Source organism: Serinus canaria, chromosome 9, assembly GCF_022539315.1.
Source record: "Serinus canaria isolate serCan28SL12 chromosome 9, serCan2020, whole genome shotgun sequence".
Lineage (NCBI taxonomy): Eukaryota > Metazoa > Chordata > Aves > Passeriformes > Fringillidae > Serinus > Serinus canaria.
This window is the reverse complement of record NC_066323.1, coordinates 14,686,728-14,706,414: the sequence shown is the minus strand read 5'-3', so window position 1 is coordinate 14,706,414 and position 19,687 is coordinate 14,686,728. Positions and strand designations below refer to the sequence as shown.

Sequence of the window (19,687 nt, the reverse complement as noted above, 5' to 3'; positions counted from 1 at the left end):
CATTGCTCACAAAGGAAAGGAACAATCAACTGCTCCATGTCCAGAAAAGATCTTTTTGTGTGCCTCACAATACCACTTCCAAATTGCTCCCATTCAAAATAAATCCTATGGCATCACTGGGAACTAAGCCAGGAGGGCACAATTCTTCAACACACATGGTAACAACGTCAATATACAGTTATGAAAATGCAGTAAGTACCTTCCACCCTTCTCCTCCTACCCCATGAAAAGAAAGCTTCATTAACACATCTGCTTCAGTTACTGCTGCAAAGGGAAACTGTAGCAGAAGCTCTCTGACCACACAGAGCAGGCACAGGCCGTCCCAAGCATTTTCCCTAGGAAGGCTGCAAGAAAGTGCAAGAAAGCTCAAAGAATTAAAACAATTCTTAACTCCACTTGCTACACCTGTTACTAGACAAATATAGAATGTGTTATAGAGATTTGTTCACCAAAAGGTGAACATGTTTTAGCTGGATAACCAATGAAGTCACAACTGGTGCAATCGCAAGCAGTAATTCTGCATTCAGAGGTAAACACTAAATACTTTTCAAAATGGTAGTAAAACCAGTAAGAACTATAATACCCACAAGAGCTAAAATTCATCCAAAGCACAGTTATTACAACATAAGTACTGACAGCAGAAAGTCAAGAATCACATGATTCCAACTTCACTAAGGCCAATTTGCTTATATGCATACATGGGGAGAGAATGACCACCAGGTTATATCCCCCGTTTCATATACAGACCCCTTTCTTCTTTTAGAGAAAAGCACACATCACTGTTACAGCACAAATTGCAAATAAACAGCATCTTTCTTTCTACACTTCCTTGAGCCTAGTATCATTGCTTGTACCTTTAAACAATGCACCTCAAAATCAAACTCTAAAAGCTCCTATCAAGTTACTATGCTGAGTATGAATTGCTGGAAAAACTCCAGCAGAAAACCATTACAGGCATCCCCCGCTCACTATGACTCAAGTATTGACGTTATGGAGACATCAAACAAGCCCAGTCTAGAGGAAAATGGGTTTGCATTGTTACTTCCAGGTTAAGCCAGTCTGTTAATAATCAATGTAACACAAGGGAGATTCTGCTTTTAGAACAGACAAGAGAGAAGTTTGGAATTTCCAAGGTCTTCATACAAGTGAACAGTAGCAGCTCAGAAAGTTAAATTGGCAGAGTTTTAACAAAAGACCTTTAAGCTGTAGAAGTGTCAAAGATCACAGAAAGACGCACATTAGCACTTCAGCTTGGCAGCACTACCATTCTTCTGACTCTCTCTTTTTTAACACCTTTATCAACTAAAGTCTCTTGTACTCACTCTAGCCAGAGCATAAAAGAGATTGAGGCAACTCTAATGCTATTACATGGCCATCTGGCCATACCACACACTTACCTTGGATTATTGGCCTTCACACCCAAGTCTGAAATCATGAGCGACAAACTGCATAAACTCCCCAAGCTTTCGTCACTTAATTTGTATTTTGAAAATGCACACACCTCAGCCACAAAAAAGCTTGGAAAAAAAAGCTGTTGCATTTCCAGCACTGAGAAAGCTATTTATACAAAGCAGAAATGCAATCAAGTACACAAGTTCAGACAGTATCGAAACCTGTCCCTGCTGGAAGGGTTATGATTGCATATCTATGACCAAAGTGAAATAACCTCCAACACTTCAGAAGGTGTGGCCCTTAAGTCTGCTTACAAACTTTGTGGCTAATTTTAGGCATGAAGCAACAATCCTCTACAGAGTCATATTACTGTCTAATTCAGTCTTTTTTATTGGGAAAGGGAGGAGTTTGGACTTTTCATTTTTTGCGTATTGGCCTATTGTTTATTGGAGGAGGGCAAGAAATACATGGATCTAAAAAAGTGGCTGAATAAAATCTTACACTGTCTGTACAACAACATTAAGTAGTATGGATCAATAGAATAAAATCTATAAAGCAAGACAGCTGCCATTAAGGATCAGTGTCCACCATCTCTGCATTTCAATCATTTCTACTTCACAGCATACCATAATACAACCACGAGTGACCAGCATACACAAACTGCTCTCACAGAACACAACTTTCAGCTCAGTTTCATCCAAAAGGATTCCAGTTCAAGTGCTCCACGACCATTCCACACTAGCCAAAACACAGCAGGTGAGGATGACTGATTGGCTTCAAAAGAACATTCCCAGCTCCAACTGAAATACTAACATAGATACATCCCAAGTCCAGTTATTTTCACAATGTGAGCATGTTACTGAAACTAGTCTCTCCAGTTTGTTTATTCTATTTAAGCAATTTTATAGCTGAAACTGAAGATTTTCTTGCATTTGTCATCAGTAAAATGAAAGACAAAAAATAAATTGTCTCAGCCAATTTACTGGCTCCCAAAAAACTCCATAATGTAAGAAAAGGTGTATTGTTTTTTGCTGTGTTTGTTTGGGGTTTTGTTGGGTTTTTTAATACAGCAGTGAATGCAGTGTTTATCACTAGAGTACAGCAAGGCATAACAAGACACATCAAGCTGTGAACTCTAGACCCTCCCGCATACTGCTCAGCAGCAGAACTGAAACCTACTACACCACTGCATGCTAGATACCTGGAAAGGTGAGTCCTATGAAGTTTGTCTCCAAAAACAGGCACCAGCTAAAAACTTATCTGAGAGCTTGCCTCTTTCCCTGTCATCCACAAATTTGGTAAGGACCTGACAGATGTATCTTACATCGGTCCTTGTACAATAGCCATTTCTGCCCAGCACCTTATTAAAAAAGGAGATGCTGATGACAGTAAAAGAAGACAAATTCATTTTAAATTTTATATTAACAACCATGCTTTAACCAGGCCTTTTTATAGGCTTTGCCAGCACAAAATGTTTGCTCAGAAATGCAAAGGTAGGGGAAGGTCCTGTTCTAGAGACCCAGATTAAAAGAGGACTTCCACCCTGCTTACTTCACCCTGTAAGCTTCTTCCATCCTGCTTACTTCAGCAAGGAGCTCTCATTCTGATAAAGGTCTAACACACTTTAAAAGTGCAATACACTCTTGTTCATGGAAGTCTGGCACAGATCTAGTGAGGGGTGGAAGAGGTCCAGTCATTTCAGACAAGTGAATCCACAATCAATGTATGACAGCATAACAGATCACAATGCAACAAAACAATGAATGAGTGACTTCCTTAAAAGAAAACAGTGCTACCCTTAAAATGCTTCAGTTTGTCTGACTCACTGTGGAGCTTCTCCCTGGCATTCTACTGTAAAAACTGAACTACCAGTACATATCTGAAGAAGAATCCCCCATCTCATCTCCAAATAACTTGCCTCCAGTCCTTTATTCTAGGGAGAGCTTTATTCACTCCAGGTGAAGTTCCATGTAAAAGGAAGGAGTTGGTAGGGCAATACCTAATTTAAACATCCACTGAGATGCAGAGACAACACAGAATGGGCAGAAGGGAATGAAGGGCTCACTATGCCTCTGTTAAAAGATCTATTCTCCAAAACCAACTCTAGATTACAAAATAATCAGCTGCATAAGGCAGGAACTTCCCCTTCCTTATGCCACATTATTTGAGGGGAGAAGCCTTGTGTTTATCATCTGCTCTTCCACTTGTACAGTGTACTAGTTTAGAGAAAGTGAAGCTGCGTTTTTCAGATTGAATTCTCTCCAAAGTTCCTTAGAAGTTGGCCTTTACTCATTCAACAGTTGTTCAACTTGCTCTCAGTTAGACTTGATACTAGTAAGAAATACACCTCACCTTCATTAAACTTAATAGCCTAGCTCCTTTATAGCAAAAAGCTTTTGTGCCACTGACGTGTAGTATTTTAATACTCATCCCAAAAAAGAAAAAAAAAAATCAAGCCAAAGGTACACATATTCAACAACTGCACCAGTAATGTATCTGAAGGAGTAGAATAGACAGATTTGCCTACCATCACACTATAACCCTTCTTCATTAGACTGATCTTTTAACAAAGATAAAGACACACATATCCATACAGGAGTCATTCATGGCAGTAACAGTACAGTCATCCATGGAACAGTTTTAAGGATCTTCTTTGTTCTGCACTGCAGAGACAACCACTTACAGAGCAAATACAATCTGGTCTCCTTGCTCACTGTATCAGGCATATTAAATTATGGCAAACCTTTTTTTCTTTAATTATTCAACATCTGCACAGGATTTATATGCAGTGCAAAGGTAACACAGCACCAGTTATTCAGTCTTGTCAAAGAGGAGTATTTTCCCAGATTCCAAGTAACAGACTCTCCCTGTCATACCCCTCCCATATTTTTAATATCAGCAAGAAAGACATGGAAAGAATTTGTTACTACATGTGAATTATGGAAAACAGCTTTTGCCCCCTATAGCTAGCTCTACTCCTGCTATTGTAGTGAGTTATCCATGGCCTTATCCCATGCAGTAACAGTACAGGTAGCATTTCAGGGGCAAAAAGATTTTATGGAAGTTTCAGTGCTTGGACTGCAGGGTGGAAAACATTCTCTAAATCACATGCATTTCACTGTTACATATTTGAACACTCATAGATAGCAGTCATACCTTCCTCCTACTGCGTCGTCTTGTGGCTGGGCCCCGGCAGTGTTCCTCTGTGAACGTCGCAGTGACCCCCCTGGATTGTTACTAGGCCGGTTGGACATTGGCACCTCTCTCCTGAAGGGACATACCCTTTCTAGACACTATCATTCACTGTAAGACAAGAGAGGAAGAGCCATAAGATATGTGGCATGAAGACTCACTGCCACACCTCCAGAGACCAATGTAAAATGCTATCATTTAAGCAAAAACTGAAGACAAAAACTTTCAAACAGTTCTTAGTTAAAAGACACATGGAGAAGGTTCTTCTCAAGACATTTAGAACCTTACTACAGAGCAACCAGGTTCTGCGATATAGAGCATACTGAACTAAATGGCCTTTAAAGATCCCTTCCAACCCAAACTACAAACCCCTCTATGATTTTGTGATGACACACTTCCTTTCTAGCAGGCTTCTCAAATTATAAGGAGACAGGACAAATGCAATTTAGAAGAATCTGTGTTTATCAACATTAAGGAAAAACTCAGTGCTTGATAGACAGCAACAGTATTCAAGTATTTTAATTTTCACTGCAGGAGATTACAAAGCCCATTTCAGGAATAAGAAGCAGTATTCACAATAACTACAGTGCTTACCAAACAGCTTCTTTCTCTAGTGTGATTTATGCAACTTTCATTTGCATAAAGCAAGATAGATAGTCATTCAGGAAGAAAGATCTAGCTTTATAATCCGGAAGTTCTGCTCATGAGAGGCAAATTAAAGGGAAAAGGTATTTGAGATGGAAGGATTAATGAGTGCATACAATGATTTTTTTTTAAAATTACCTGTGACGGCTTTTTATTACTACTGTTGGTATTGCTTTATGACTGTTAGAGGTCTACAGATATTATTTTGGTAGTTATTTATTAAAGACCATCATAACCCCTAGCCACAGTCCTCTGAAAAAGACATATTTCAAGAACAAGCCTCGGTTAATTCCTCAGTGAAGAGAGGTGACTTCTGTATCCTGTGCTAAATTGGTATTTCCATGTAGAGCATAGCAACAGGACCACAACCAGCAAATCCAGTTTTACTGTTTCTAATTTTGTGGAATCTGGTAAAAAAAGGTATTTGCAGGTGAAAAAAAGAAACTGTAAGAAGGAAAGTAACCCAAGTTTAAGAACTCAGTCTATATACTGATTTAGTATCCAGAGCACAGTAAGCAAGGAATCTGTCACGAAAAGTTTAAAACACTGCAGGCTTCAGATTCAAATTCAAATGTCCCCAATGCAATAATATTCAATATCTGGCATTGTTAGTAAAAACAGTGAATAGCTGAACATAATTGTCTATTCTTCTGAAAAGGGCTCATAGAAGTAAACAAAGGTGACAGGAGGGGAAGGGGGGGACAAAGAAAGAATGCTAAATGATGCAGTTTTACTGTAGGCCATAAGAAACTAAGCATATAAACTCACGTTATCCAAGCCATTACCTCATATATGATGCTACAAGGAACACATATATCATCTATACACCTGTGCAGCACAGGAAATAATCGATCAGGATTCTGTTAGCTCAGATTCAGTCTCGTTACACTGTAATAATACAACCTAATATTGGAAGGTCACCGTCAGCATGCCAGAAATATTTTAAATATTTCCAGGAATTGAATAAGAACACAAGTTAGGCAGAAGAATTGCTCCCCATCCTAATCCCCACATCACAGGAGCCAAAAGCATCTTTGGAAAGTTTTTCATGTTCTTTCTACTAAGAAGTCCAATACAGCAGCAAAACTCAAACACAAAAAGGCGAATTAATTAACTAATCACTTTTACATTCATTTGTTTTGGTTGGGGTTTATTTTTACCTTATGCTTAGGAATTTGAAAGAATATAAGCAAAGCACAAAATACACAATCCCACAATACAGATGTTTGATGAACCTCTTAAATAGAAGTCCTGATGACTAAGCTGAGAAAGTTATAAACACTACTACTCAAAAGGTGACCTTTCCCTCTTCACAATTGTTTCCTCTTATTCAAACTCCTTAATCAAAGCCAATATTCCCACTAACAGAAATTTTTAAAGCTTTTCAGTGACATGTAACACAATCAATCTAAGTTTCTTATACTTTAGCACAAAAAGATTTACAACAAAACAGAAAAAGCTTGCAACTGCTGGAAATCATGCCAGCTTGCTGGTGTAGCCAGACCAGTCAAGTTCCTAAGTTGCAGCATTCTCTTCAGAACAGCAATGCAACAAACAAAGCCTAGCATTAACCAGGCTGAAAGCTGAGCAAGGGCTCAGCACCTAGGGGGTCCAGATGGAATCAGTCACAGGCACTGTCAAATGTTTCTGTGCATTCTCTTTTTATTTCCTTGTATTCAAACACCAAACACCAAAATAAAAAGCACCTCTCTACTATCAGAAATGAGGTACATTTTGTGCATTTTCTAAAAGGAGGGAGTAGTGTCCCCTTCTGCAGGAAGGTCAGCTGGCACTGAAACTGTACTAATGTCAAACTTTCAGTCATACCACAAAATGGTTGCCACAGAACTACTGGCTCACCTTGCAGGGATTAAAATGTGCATTCCAGCAGGTTTCACTCCGCAAGAAGCAGTGCTTACCTAGACCTCTGCTAGGTTAACCATGCACTTTCCCACCTAGGGCCAGAACACAGGCTTCTCCACACACCACAAGAGTCAGCTGAGGAAAACATCACACAGGCAATCCTAGTCCTCCCAAGAAAAACTTTAACACTGATCTGCCTGAGTGTGCTGGTTTTGTCTCTGACTAACCTGAATTTACACTAAAGTGGCTGGTGCAGGGCTGTTTTGGATTTCTGTTGAACACAGCACTGATAATAGAGCACATTGGTGAAAAGTGCTTAGACAGAACCTTTAGACAGGCCTTTTCTGCTTTTTCTACGTTAGTCATGCTGGTTAGGAGGCTTGAGGTACATGGGTGCACATAGGGTGGGATGAGACCCAGCAAGGAGAGATAACCCAAAATGACCAAAGAGATATTACAGACCACATGACTTCATGCTCAGTATATCAATTGGGAAGGAGGAGGAAGGGGAGGACATTTAAAGTGATGGTGTTTGTTTCTCCTGGAGAAAGCTGAACACCTGCCCAATGATGGGAAGCAGCCAATTCTTTGTCTTGCTTTGCTTGTATGCGTGGCTTTTGCTTTTCTGATTAGACTCTTTACCTCAACCCACAAGTTTTCCTGATTTTACACTTCCAATTCCCTTTCCCATCCCACAGCTAGGGGAGTGAGCAAGCAGCTGCCTGGTGTTTGGTTGCTGGCTGGGGTTAAACAATGACACAGGGTATAGCCAGACACTTTAAGTAGTCTGAGCTTAGTAGCACAACATGTTGTCATACACACGGTATTTTCAGCTGTGTAGAAGAATGAAATGACAACTGTTTTATCCTGTAAGGCATCTGTCAAGTCAAGGTGATGTCCAGAGTTATCTTCTATATTGATACCTCTCAACTTAACTGCATTTCTTATTGTGTACTTGTTACCATATGATTTCCAGTTTGCTTTTAAATACAATGCAGCTTTGTGACTCAGTTGTGACCTTTAACATCAAAATGCTAACTTAAGTCTCACGGCAAGCCACACAATACCATGTGCCCAGTTAGTCCAGCAAAGAAGAGACATTTTCACAACTGTGCCTCCCACATCCTAAAACAACAAGAGGTTCCTAAATCTCAGCTGTTCTCATTCAGACTTGCCCCTCTATCTCTGAGCTCACACCAAGCACTTGGCTTTTTTCCCGTTGTCAGACACCTATATTCAAAAAAAACCATGCAACTCAGTAGAGACCAGCCACATGCACCAGTGCAGTCCTGCCGGATTTTAAAACAATTTCCTCAGCTACACTGATTCTTCCTCACATCCACAATAACAAAAAGCTACAACTCTCCATCAGACCTTCATGCTTCCATAACAGGTAATACTATTTTGGAATTTTTAAGCTCAGGTCCCCTTCTAGCATAAAGTTATCTGCACACAAGCCTTTTTAGTTAATGTTTCGTAACTCCATATTCCTAGCTATGATGATGCCAAAGCATGGGCCTGCAGAGGTTCTCATCATCAGCAGACTCTTTAGAATGAGGATAAATTCCAAAGGCCAGCATTTCATATAAACCCACAATGTATCTTTTGAAGCTGTGTAACAACACTGCTATCTAGTGCTTATTTTTATTATGCTGCATAGTATTTTTGAGTTTCAGCAAACACAATTCAATTACTATTAAAAGTCATCTTTGTTCTTGCACAGGAAAACAACTAGAATGAACTTCTGTAGACCTGATATACCCACTGCAAACACTATAGCTAATCTATGGCCAACACATGGCTCAGGGAGGTTGCACAAGAACACAAGACAAAAACCACCTGTTACCTTGCAGCGCAGCCTTTACCTTTCTTCTTGTGGAAAAGCCAACAGGAAACAACTAACATGCTTCCATGTTTTTGAAGCAAACTGGGAAAACAGAACTACACAGCAAGCCTATCAGCCTTTGCTTAGCATCCAAATCACTCCCTGCAGGATACTAGGAGCTAATGTAGCTAGCCTGATATAGGCTACTGAGACAAAAAGACAATGAGTAAACTGAAGAACTCCAACATTGTCTAGAGCCACTAATGGGTAACATGGCGAATCAGTAATAATACCTGTAAAAAATGAACTGAACTCTGCCACAAGGGCATTCTTAATCTACTTGCATAAGCTCTGAAATTTGTTTGGGGTGCTTGCTTGGTTTGGATTTGATCTATTGTTTTAGGTGGTAGTTTTGTTTTGGTCTTGGGTTTGAAGTTCCTTGCAAAAATCTTGGTAATGCAAGAGGTTTTTTCAGACTCTTGCACTCTCCTGAATATTTCAGGATATGCCTAGCACCTCTGCCTATAATCCTCCATTATAACACTTGTTACCTGCTTGGTCAGCATTCTTCCTCCCTCATAGTTTTAGCCCAAAAAACCTGGTGCCTTATTTAATGTTGCTGCAGTAACCCAGCTCCTCAAAAATTGTACAGACTTACTACCCTGAAGTCAGTATTAGGCAAAAGGAGGAGGGGAAGAAGGAAAAGACAGGAAGATGTTTATATACCTTGCAAGTTCAGAACATTTTCTTCCAGCAAGTTGCACATCTTGCCAGACAGAACCCAGAGTTCAGTGTACATATCAGAAAATATTAAGCCTGAGACTTCAGGTCTATATTCCTTTACTTCAATGTAGACAACATTAATTTACATGATCAGCTGTTTCTGTGATAAATCTTATCACTTAACATAGAATCAACACTCTAAATATATAAGCATACAACACATTTAAGAGCTCAGACTTCAATTGTGACTAAACTGAAGAAATTACTGCCTACAGTTTAGTAACTGCTGAATTGTTTCAGATTTACATCATTTTCAACTGATCTCAGCTGCACCTCACTTTTGCTCACTGTTCACAAAGTTCTCCTCATTTACCTGCAGACATACACACCTCTTCACTTGCCTTACAAGCAAGCACTTGCAAGTACTCAATTACTACTTCTACTTCAATAGCTGACTTAAATTAGGATGACTTTTTAGTCCAAGGAGTTGCTTTAAACTCAGTCTTCTGCAGTTGGTTTTTGACACAATATTCTTGCTACTTTCCAAATTCAAGAGTTATCCACTCATCATTATCCAAGTCGCAAAAAAAAAAAAAAAAGAAAAACTTCAGTAAAATATTCTTCCTAGATTCATTTACAGTGGAAGAGTTCTTTTTAATTCAGCTTCTCTGGAATCACTGGAGTGATTTCAAGATAAAGAAAAAAAGTAAAATAAATCAGTCAAGGAACAGGAGTTATTTCCTGTTCCACTGAATTTACAACCAACAGCCATCAGAAAATTAAGGCAAACTTCAGGCCTTGCCACATTAGGAAGTCAGCTTTCCCCTTCCCAGACTTCCAAGAGGTCATCCCTTGCCTACCCTTCCAACCATGAGAGTGGCAGTGCTGAAGGTCACCTCGACAGAACAGCAAAATGAGTGCCTAAGAGCCTGAAAGTATGTAACCAGTACATAGGTTTCCAGACTGCATTTATGCATATATGTCTAATGACATACACAGCTGTAAAGAGAAAGTCCCTGTATGAAAGAGGAAGGAAGAAAAGCAAAAAAGTCTACATTTGTAGTCTCTTACTGCTAACTGGCAGTTCAAATACTCATTATCTGCAACCAGAACATTTACAAGTCCCCACAGGCAGTAAGAACACTGAACACACCTCTGAAAAGATGCACAGTACTACTTGCTAGAGGAATGCTCAGGCTGTCAGGATCATGTCATCCAAAAGGTCATCCATGCCACGACCCCAAGCAAGCAAAGCAGCACATTTACCTACTGACTTCTGGCTACTGTCCTTTTGTGAGGACTGGAAGATATGAGAAGTTTTGGTTAAGAAAATATCTAAATACATGTATCACATATTTCAGTGTTGATAAGAACAGTTCTGAGACAATGATTGAGTAGCAGAAGCCAAATAGTCTCCCCTGCTTCAAGCAGGTCAATTGAATTTGAAGTCTGAGAGTACAGCGACCTTTCATTGAACCTGATACAGGAAAAGGGACCTGTAAGAAATGTAAAAACTTGTTCCATTATGTTTACAGGAAACTGACAACCATCAAAACAATGGATTGGCCTTCATGCCACAGCCTGAACATCAGTAAATCCTTCTGGGCTGTGGAAAAGTCACACTGAATCAGCAAATGGGGCACTACTCAAAATTACTGAGAAGTACAGGTACCACTCGCAGACAACAATACAACTAGCTTGTCAGCTGAAGAGCCAAGAGAAACCTGGAGGGGAGGGCCACAAGTTGGCTAAAAAAACTTAAAGATTAAGCATCTGCAGAAGTTAGACAGCAGAACATTTCCACTCATCTGGAACAAAAAACCTAAAGCTTGTACTGGATACAAGTGAAGCTCAGGTATATCAGGTCTGGCTGTACAACTGGTGCTCCCAGTTCACAGTACACAGGAATCCCGAGCTTCATTTCACTAGCCAAGAAAAAAAAAATCATTGTATTTGTGCACTGAAAAATTAAAACCAGGTCTAAATCTTAACTGAACTCTTGCAAGGTGGTTGAGAGGGCTACCTTACATTAAGACAGTAAAAGTCCTTACTCCTATAGTCCTTTTTTTCCTCTGGAAAAACAGAAAATGCAGTCCAAGGAGAAAAACTAAGGAAGTTGCATGGAACAAATATAATGGTCTCTTGAGGGCATCCCTCTTCAGTTCTGCCACATCACTGCTTTCTACTTCCTATGTTCATCAAGGACTGAAATATTACAATTTGTGTCACTCTTTGGACTGCACTTTGGCTTCCAAAACAACACACACATCATCTGATCCTCATCCAAAAGAGGAACTAGGAAAAATAGAAAGCATTTCACTTCTTTTTCCTCTTGCTTCTCTGTAGTTTTACCTTACGTATTGAAAGTGTTGTCAATAGCTACTAGTCCTCTTGTGCACAAGTAATAGAGTTAACTACAAAAATCTCCTGTAACATTTACTCACTACTCCATTCAAAGAATTTGCCCTACTAAAAAAATTAAAATATTTAAGTTTTTCTCCTCCAAATAAACCAAATTTGGTATTTTCCATGTCATCCTTCATAACATGACCAAACTAGTTCAGTGTAAATTTTCCTCTACTATATAGTCTGACTTGAATTTATTAACAAAAGAAGGGAATGCTCTCACTGTGGCAGAGAGCCAGGACCCAAAGCTTCAAGAAAATATTTTTATGTTTACAAGACCTGTAGTTTCTCAGTCTAAACTCAGTTCTCCATTACTTTGGCTTTTTAACCAGCTAAACATGAAGTTCTGTTGCATAATTCCATCAACTCTGCAGCAGTTAATTTTTTTGCTACTGAGATATAAAGATTATCAAAAGCATAAGAACCCAGAAACTCCTGAGTCAATCTATATAAAGAAATAGTCTGATCTGGCTCTGCAAGCCAGCCAGAGACAGCTCAGCTTCACAAGCAGCCCAGAGGTATTTAAGCCATGTCAGTAACACAAAAGATTTGTTAGACCAGACAGAACAGGCACACACAAACACAGCAAATGTTTGCTGCAAAATACTGAATCACATTTCCTATCTTTAATTGACAGATCTTTTTCCCCTTTAGCACAGCAATGGAAAACAAAGGAAAAGTGAGGAACAAATATCTTCGAAGTCTCCTCTTCTGTACACTTGCGTCACAGAGAAAAATTTTACTGCCAAATCAGTCCTACAGCAAGAACTTGACTTCACCTATACAGTACCTTTAAAACTAATGTTACATACTGACAAAGCCTACACTATGAGAGCCTCAGGATGCAATTCTGCTACCAGGTGTTAATAGAAGTGTAGCTTCAACTTGTAATAACAATGAAAACAATAGTTCTTTCCCTTTTTAAAATCAATTAAAAGCAGCTCTCTCCAACAGAAAAGAATACATTTTCCAACAGCCAAATTCTGACCAAAACCATGCTGTTTGTACATAAAGTGAACTGATGTGAATCCTTTGTTTCTTGCCGGCTTTTAACTAAAAAACAAATCAATAGAAGTAAGATCTCACCTTATCTTCATTTTCAGACTCTCTAGAAACTCTTATTTAGTTGTCACTATCAGAACACTGGTTTAAGCTTTCACTAACAGGAAAACAAAAACATTAAAAAAACCAAAACAAACACAAAACCACATTGTCTGGCAAGAATGAAGACTCCACTCAGAAGACAGGAATTCACTTGAATGAGGTGCTTTATCTTCTGTGAGACAACATGAATCAAAGCACAGAATCCTTCATGAAGTACAGATCAGTGACACTGCCAGAAAAAAAGCAAGCTTCAAGCAGGTGGTCAAGCTAAGACCAAGTAAAAGAGGTGTGGCAAAGCTGGGAAAAGGCGCATTTATTACCAGATTTAAAAAAAAAAATTACTGTGTGTTTTATACAAATATCAATTTAGTAGCTTATTTAAGTACTTTCTTGCAAGTGAACCAAGAAGTACTCAAAACCATCACCACCAATGCTTAATGTCCAGCTGCCTTTGAGCTGCATAGCTGCATTTACTTACAACACTGAGTCTGAATGCAGAACCTACTGCTCAAACACCAAGCCTCTTCCCTATTCTAATGCCATAGATCAGATGGTGCCTTATTTGCAGTTTGCCATTCACCTGCATCTGGCACACACAGCCCTTAAGCCAAACCAAGTGCAACAGCACAAGACAAATACTGATATGATGCACAGCCACATCCTACCTGCAGAGCCTGTTAGACAATACATGCCCCAAGTTGCAGCATGGAAGGTGTTCTGAGACCTGCCAAATTCCTCATCAACTTCTGCCAAGCTGTCTTAAGTTACTGAGAGAACTAGTGAGCTCAGTGACTAGTAAAACATGGTTTGGTCACCCAAAGTCTAAATTAACACAAGATGATCTCTGCAATCTCCTAAACAACTAGAAGGGTACAGACAAAAACAAAACCAAACAAAACCAACAACAACAAAAACCCAAGAACTTTAATCAGCCACTAGACTGAAGAAATTCAGACTAGATGTCACAGAAGTTACTGCAGGAAAAAGAAAGACAAAAACCAGTTGACTTGTAGATGTAGATTAGAAAAGTGCCACAGATGAGCTCAGGACCACAGGTCTAAGTGTATTATAAAAACAAGGTAAAGAAGCAGAAGACTGGATCTTCCTTTTCATAATACTCTGCTTCAGCTCTAAACCAGCCTACAAAACTCTTCAGTAACAGCAGCGTGCCTTAAAGAGGAAAACTACAAAGCTAAAAACAAAAAATTCAAAAAATAATTTATGCTTCCAAGGCCAAGTAGAAGGTACTCATCTGTCTTCTACTCACCTAGAATGGATCCTCAGATTTGTACATCTTCAAAATATAATTTAGACAAGTTTGGGAGAAATCAGGAGGATGTCAGGAGTTTTCGTATTGTTTTTCTAATCACTGATGTCTAGCACTGATTCAGACTAATGCCTGTTGAGGCTTCCTTTCCCACACTGGCTCAAGCAAGTTATGTTGTTCTCCTGAACAGAGACTTCATCCAAATGCTACACAGAAAAGGTAATAGGCCTAATGCATAGCAAGAGCCCTACGCCGCATGACACAATCTGGGAAATGGTTTAATTGCAGTCATTGAGGAAGAAGTCCAATTAAAACAGGTTAAGTTTCCGGCTTCCTCAGCACTGGATCTGCATATGGATCTTTTGCTATCACAAGAACATTGGAACAACAAACAAAGGGATTAAAACACATTTAAGTTTTCTAAACTGGGCAGTGGTCAAACCAGCAGCTTCTTGGAATTGTGTGCCAGAGTCACATTCTGTCAACCACGGAACAATTTATACATTTACATTTTATCTTAGAGTGATGTAACTATGAGCAAGCTCCAATACACATACCAAATTACTGACACAGGCACAATTAAAGACATTTACCTTGTATGAAATCATGAACCAAACTGCCTACCAAATATCTGCATAAACAGAAGAAGTTCTGTGTAAAGCTGAGCAAAACAAAGCCACAACCCAAGAAACACCTGTTAAACACTAAGGATTAAGCTGTCTTTAAACTGATCCTATGAATTGTAAGATCATGACTTTACAGTGCTTAGAGCTGTTCTTTCATGTTAAATACAGGAACAATACACAATATACGTCCCACAATTGTATTTAAGGAAGGTTCAAACTTTTACAGTCATGGAAAAAGTTGTCAGAAGCCAGACCTTTATGAAGGAAATTAACAACTTTACAGCATGCTTTTTTGACAAGTGTCTACTCCACTCTGCACATTTACACCTTTCTCAGTGCTCCACAAATAAAACAAGAGAATGTTGTGGTAACACAGCACTGTACATGATGCTGACCTTGAGCAAAACTAAATATTAGTGCTCTCTGAAGTGCTTTTTAGCAGGATGCTAGATTTAATCTTAATTTTAAGCTAGACAAGAAATCAACATCACCAAATACACACAAAAAAAGTCTGCTACAAATTCCTCTCCTCCTTCCCTTATGTGCAAGTACCATTAAGACATTTTTCTACTTTACCTCACCAATGATTTTTCTTCATCTTTCCCAGACTACCCACACACTTGCCTTGAACAAGAACAACTGTAACTATGCCCATATGCTACAGCTCACAAGACTAACAAGTTAACACTAATGATGCTTTCCCTAGGGTCCTAGCATGGCCAGGTTTGTCAAAGTCTGAATTTCCTGTCAATAGGCAATCACGTCAGGCCTGGAAGAAAGGCTCCTTACTTTCTGACAACAAAATGTTCCAATAGGTACTGCCTAAATCTGTTCAAGGCTTTTTGTTACCTTCCAGCTAAACTGCTGCTCTCTGATGAATACAGAACACATAACAGAAGAACACAATCTCTTCACCAACCTCAGACACTCATAAAGGAACAAGCAGAGCTGTAAGTTTCCCATAGCTTGATCAAAGTTATTTAAGAAGATATTACAATAGCTGGTTTGATAAGCTTTTGCTCTTGTAATTTGCTCTGTGACCCAATCAGAATACTCAAAGAGTTGTCTTCTATGCTGGTGACCTTTCATCCAACACTAATGATTAACTATGCTTTATGGGCAAACCTACAACCTACTGCCCTGCAAAACAACACACTACTTTTGGCCTTCTCTAGGACTGAAAAAGAATTGGGTGAAGAAGAGAGGAAAAGAAAACAGTGTTTCTCCTAAGTGCTTTGTGCACACATCAATGATATAAACAAAGCAATGCATCCAACTTGCTCCACTCCTAAAATTCATTTTTGCAAGCATGAAAATAACCCCATAACTGGTAATATGACACAAAATTGGAGGCAAAGTTCACTCAACTCCCATGCAAGACATCTTGTGTTTCTAGTTTGTTTTCGTGGTTTGGGTTTTTTTCTTTAAAGAATACCCATAAGACACTCCAGAACTACTCAACATCATCCTCTTTCCTCCTCTCATCCTCTTATAAGCCATTTAATAAAATGCACTAGTAAGGAAGACAAATAAAAGGGTGTTTAACTGGAGAGGGCAGCTTCATCATGGTGCAATAACTATTTACAACACTTTAGTAAAAAACATACAGGGAACGGAGTGGCTTCACAGACAGATAAAAGAATATGAAGTAGACAGGCTTGTAAAGAAAGACAGAAAATATCTGTAAGTGAGCCAGTTTCTTCCTTCCCCTCTGCAGAGGGTCCTACATATGACAGGTAAAATAGACAGATTTCACAAATGCGGCAGCCTCTCTTACTCTTCAATCTGTTTTGCAAACCAAAGACACTCAGGAGCATGCACATCTCCATCCCCCATATGATCAATGAGCAAAAAAGCATTCTAGTAATCCTAATATCTTTAACATTCCATTTCCCAATGTCAAGTATTGGAAAAACATTATTTCTCCTATCAACTACTGGGAAGAGGTGCTGAGGAGAGCACCTCAACCCCTATTAGCCACCAAAGATTCCAAATTGTTGCACTGACTTTAGGTCTTTATTCTATGCTTTTCAAAATTTATCTGTTTGTTTAGTTGGTATTTAAAAGCTCCCCTAACAGACCAGTTTTGGGACACAGACATTGTGTACTGCTATTTGGAAACAGCCTGATCTGTCCAACACAAACTCCTTCCACATAATTGAAAGCTGATGAAAACACAGCTCTCCAAACATGCAGTTATCTATGAAAAACTAATTGAAACTATTTCCTATTAAATATCTATTTTGGTAAAAAGTGGAGGATATAAAGCATCTAACATTGAATTTTCACAACACAATTCTAGAGTTGTTTTTTTTCTTATATAAGGGCAGAATATGCCGCTAGCATATCACTAACATGGTAGTGTTTATTATATTAAACAGTGGCATGGATAAGAGCCTGAAAGTTTCAGAAGTACTTTTTCATTTTCAAGGAAAGTATTTCAGATGTGGCATCATAGTCTGCGTTTTGTAATGGATACTTTTTTAATTAAAATGACAGTATAAATATTCTGTACATATTCAAGTACAACAGACATTCTGAGCCAAACACCTACTTGTTTTTTGGGGATTTTTGTAACTCCATTAATTCTCAGCTTAGTGGTGATTACACTTCCTTATACTCTTCATACAGTATTTAACTCACTACTGAAGTTACAGCACAGACTAAGGAGAGAAAAGAAACAAGCCAGACTTAAGGCCATGAGTCTGCACTATGCAGTTGCTCAGCTGAGCTCCATTATCTCTCCCAATGAATACCAAGTATTGACAGAAGTTAAAAATCCCAACTACATTTTTTGGGAGACATCCTAATGAGTATGGTCACCCAGATAAAACAGGAAGTCAAGTTAGTTGCTCTAATCCAAACCTACATGGAAGTCTTGTGTACTATACAGAAGGTAATTTCCAACTATTGCGTGTATTTATCCGAAGTTCCATACACAGAGGGTATGGGGATAGAGTAAAATCATAAGCTTCACTATTATGCCAGTGCAGACCATTTTCATGTTAAAATTCAGCACATGAAACTGAGGGAGTTGGTCAAAAATATAGATTGCATCTGTACAAGTTTACATAGACAATTTAAAACCTGACATTTTGATCTATCACCAGTCGTCACAAGTTAAACTTCTCAAATTCTGATGAAGCAACTTGAAGTTACATCAGCTTCTCCTCCACTCTCCCACCACAAACACTACTCCAGTCTATTCAAGTACAAAGAAGAAAACAGTTTAAATGATAGCCAGTCACAAATTTGTATTTTCAAGTTACTCCCACTTCAAAGCTGGGCCACCAACATTTCCAACAATTGAGCAAACACTCCCCAAGAGTAAATGCATTTCTAGTTTGTTGTCATAACCTGGAACACTATTAAGTAGTAACAAACTACCTTGCTTTTGGATGCATCTAAGCTAAACTTAGACATTTAAATCACTATATTCTGCCATAGGTTGAGCTGCTGCTTCTAGCTGCCACAGATCTGGGCTTGTACTAGTCACATCCTGCATTTCATGTTGTCAACAGAAAGCCAAACCCCTTATCAAGGAAGCTTTTTAACCAGGTAGATCACATACATAAAGCAAGGATAGGGGTTCACAAGCCCCAACTCAGCTATATCAAACAGGGTCAGGTGAAAATTTGAGGAAATACAGTAGCTTGCATCTCCTCTACTTGTCACACTAAGCGATCTCTGAGCAGCATTCCTGAATCTTCATGGGCACAAAATTCAGTTCTTGAATTCCTTGACTCAGTTGTTCAAAGCTCAGGCATGGCAGGTTAACATCTTTAGAATGCCTGGTATATGACAGGTATACGGCAGGTTAACATCTTCAGAATGCCTGAGAACCATCTCTCCTGGTACAGCTGTAACATTTATGACAACACAGCTAGAATCAGTGGTATGAAAACTGAACACTTGTACATACTTTTGCACTTCACTTTTTCTCCCCCTTAAGTTAGCCTTTAGCTGGCAACTAGGTATTTTACACAAAAATCAGGAATTTAAAGTCCTCCAACCTAAAGCAGTACCAAAAATACAGTAAGGAAGAATTGTCTCTTTGCTTTTAAAAAACAAATTACTATTTAAAGAGACACCCTTAGTGCTGACTGTATTTCCAGAATAGGTTTTCTCCTTTGCTGAGACAGTCTATTTTTCTCAAGTACTTTTCACAAGACAGCCTACCTTCCTTCCCTACGTCAGTAGTGCCATGACATATTTGTTTACTCCATGAATTTATGTAGATGGACCTTCTCATTGAACCAAAATTTTAAAGTTTAGCAAAATGTACTCTCTGATGATGACTACAGCTTCCACCTGATAGGCTTCAAAGCTGTGTTACAGCAAAGTAAACACTCAAGTAAGAATATCCTACCATTCAGACATAGCTGGACTCAAAATATTCACAGTTACTCTGAATACACAAAGGCCCAAGGTTTTGAAAAACAACTGGAAAATAGTGTCTCAGTAAGCTGTGTGCTTAAACATTTTTAACACTTGAAGGTAGGCAACAATGTTCAACTTGTAATGGTATTTAATCTTGAAATCATACATCAGTAATAACAGGACATCAGCAGACTCCAGAAGCAAAACATTTTGGTCTTGACAGCAGAACTCTGGACACTTGTTACTATTTCCTGGCTCACAGGA

At 38.9% G+C, this 19,687-nt stretch overlaps 1 protein-coding gene across 8 annotated transcripts in view; it reads right to left on the bottom strand.

The window, feature by feature from the left end:
- TRIP12 (thyroid hormone receptor interactor 12) overlaps nucleotides 1-19,687 on the bottom strand; it is a 78,062-nt gene that overhangs the window by 48,202 nt on the left and 10,173 nt on the right. For 7 of the 8 annotated variants that reach the window (XM_050978191.1, XM_050978193.1, XM_050978194.1 and 4 more), the window contains exon 2: nucleotides 4,549-4,695. In XM_050978191.1, the coding sequence (XP_050834148.1) occupies nucleotides 4,549-4,646 (98 nt within the window). In that variant the 5' untranslated portion in view covers nucleotides 4,647-4,695. Of the gene's footprint in view, nucleotides 1-4,548; nucleotides 4,696-19,687 lie in introns of those variants that run through there. The other variant, XM_018913031.3, reaches the window with a different exon arrangement.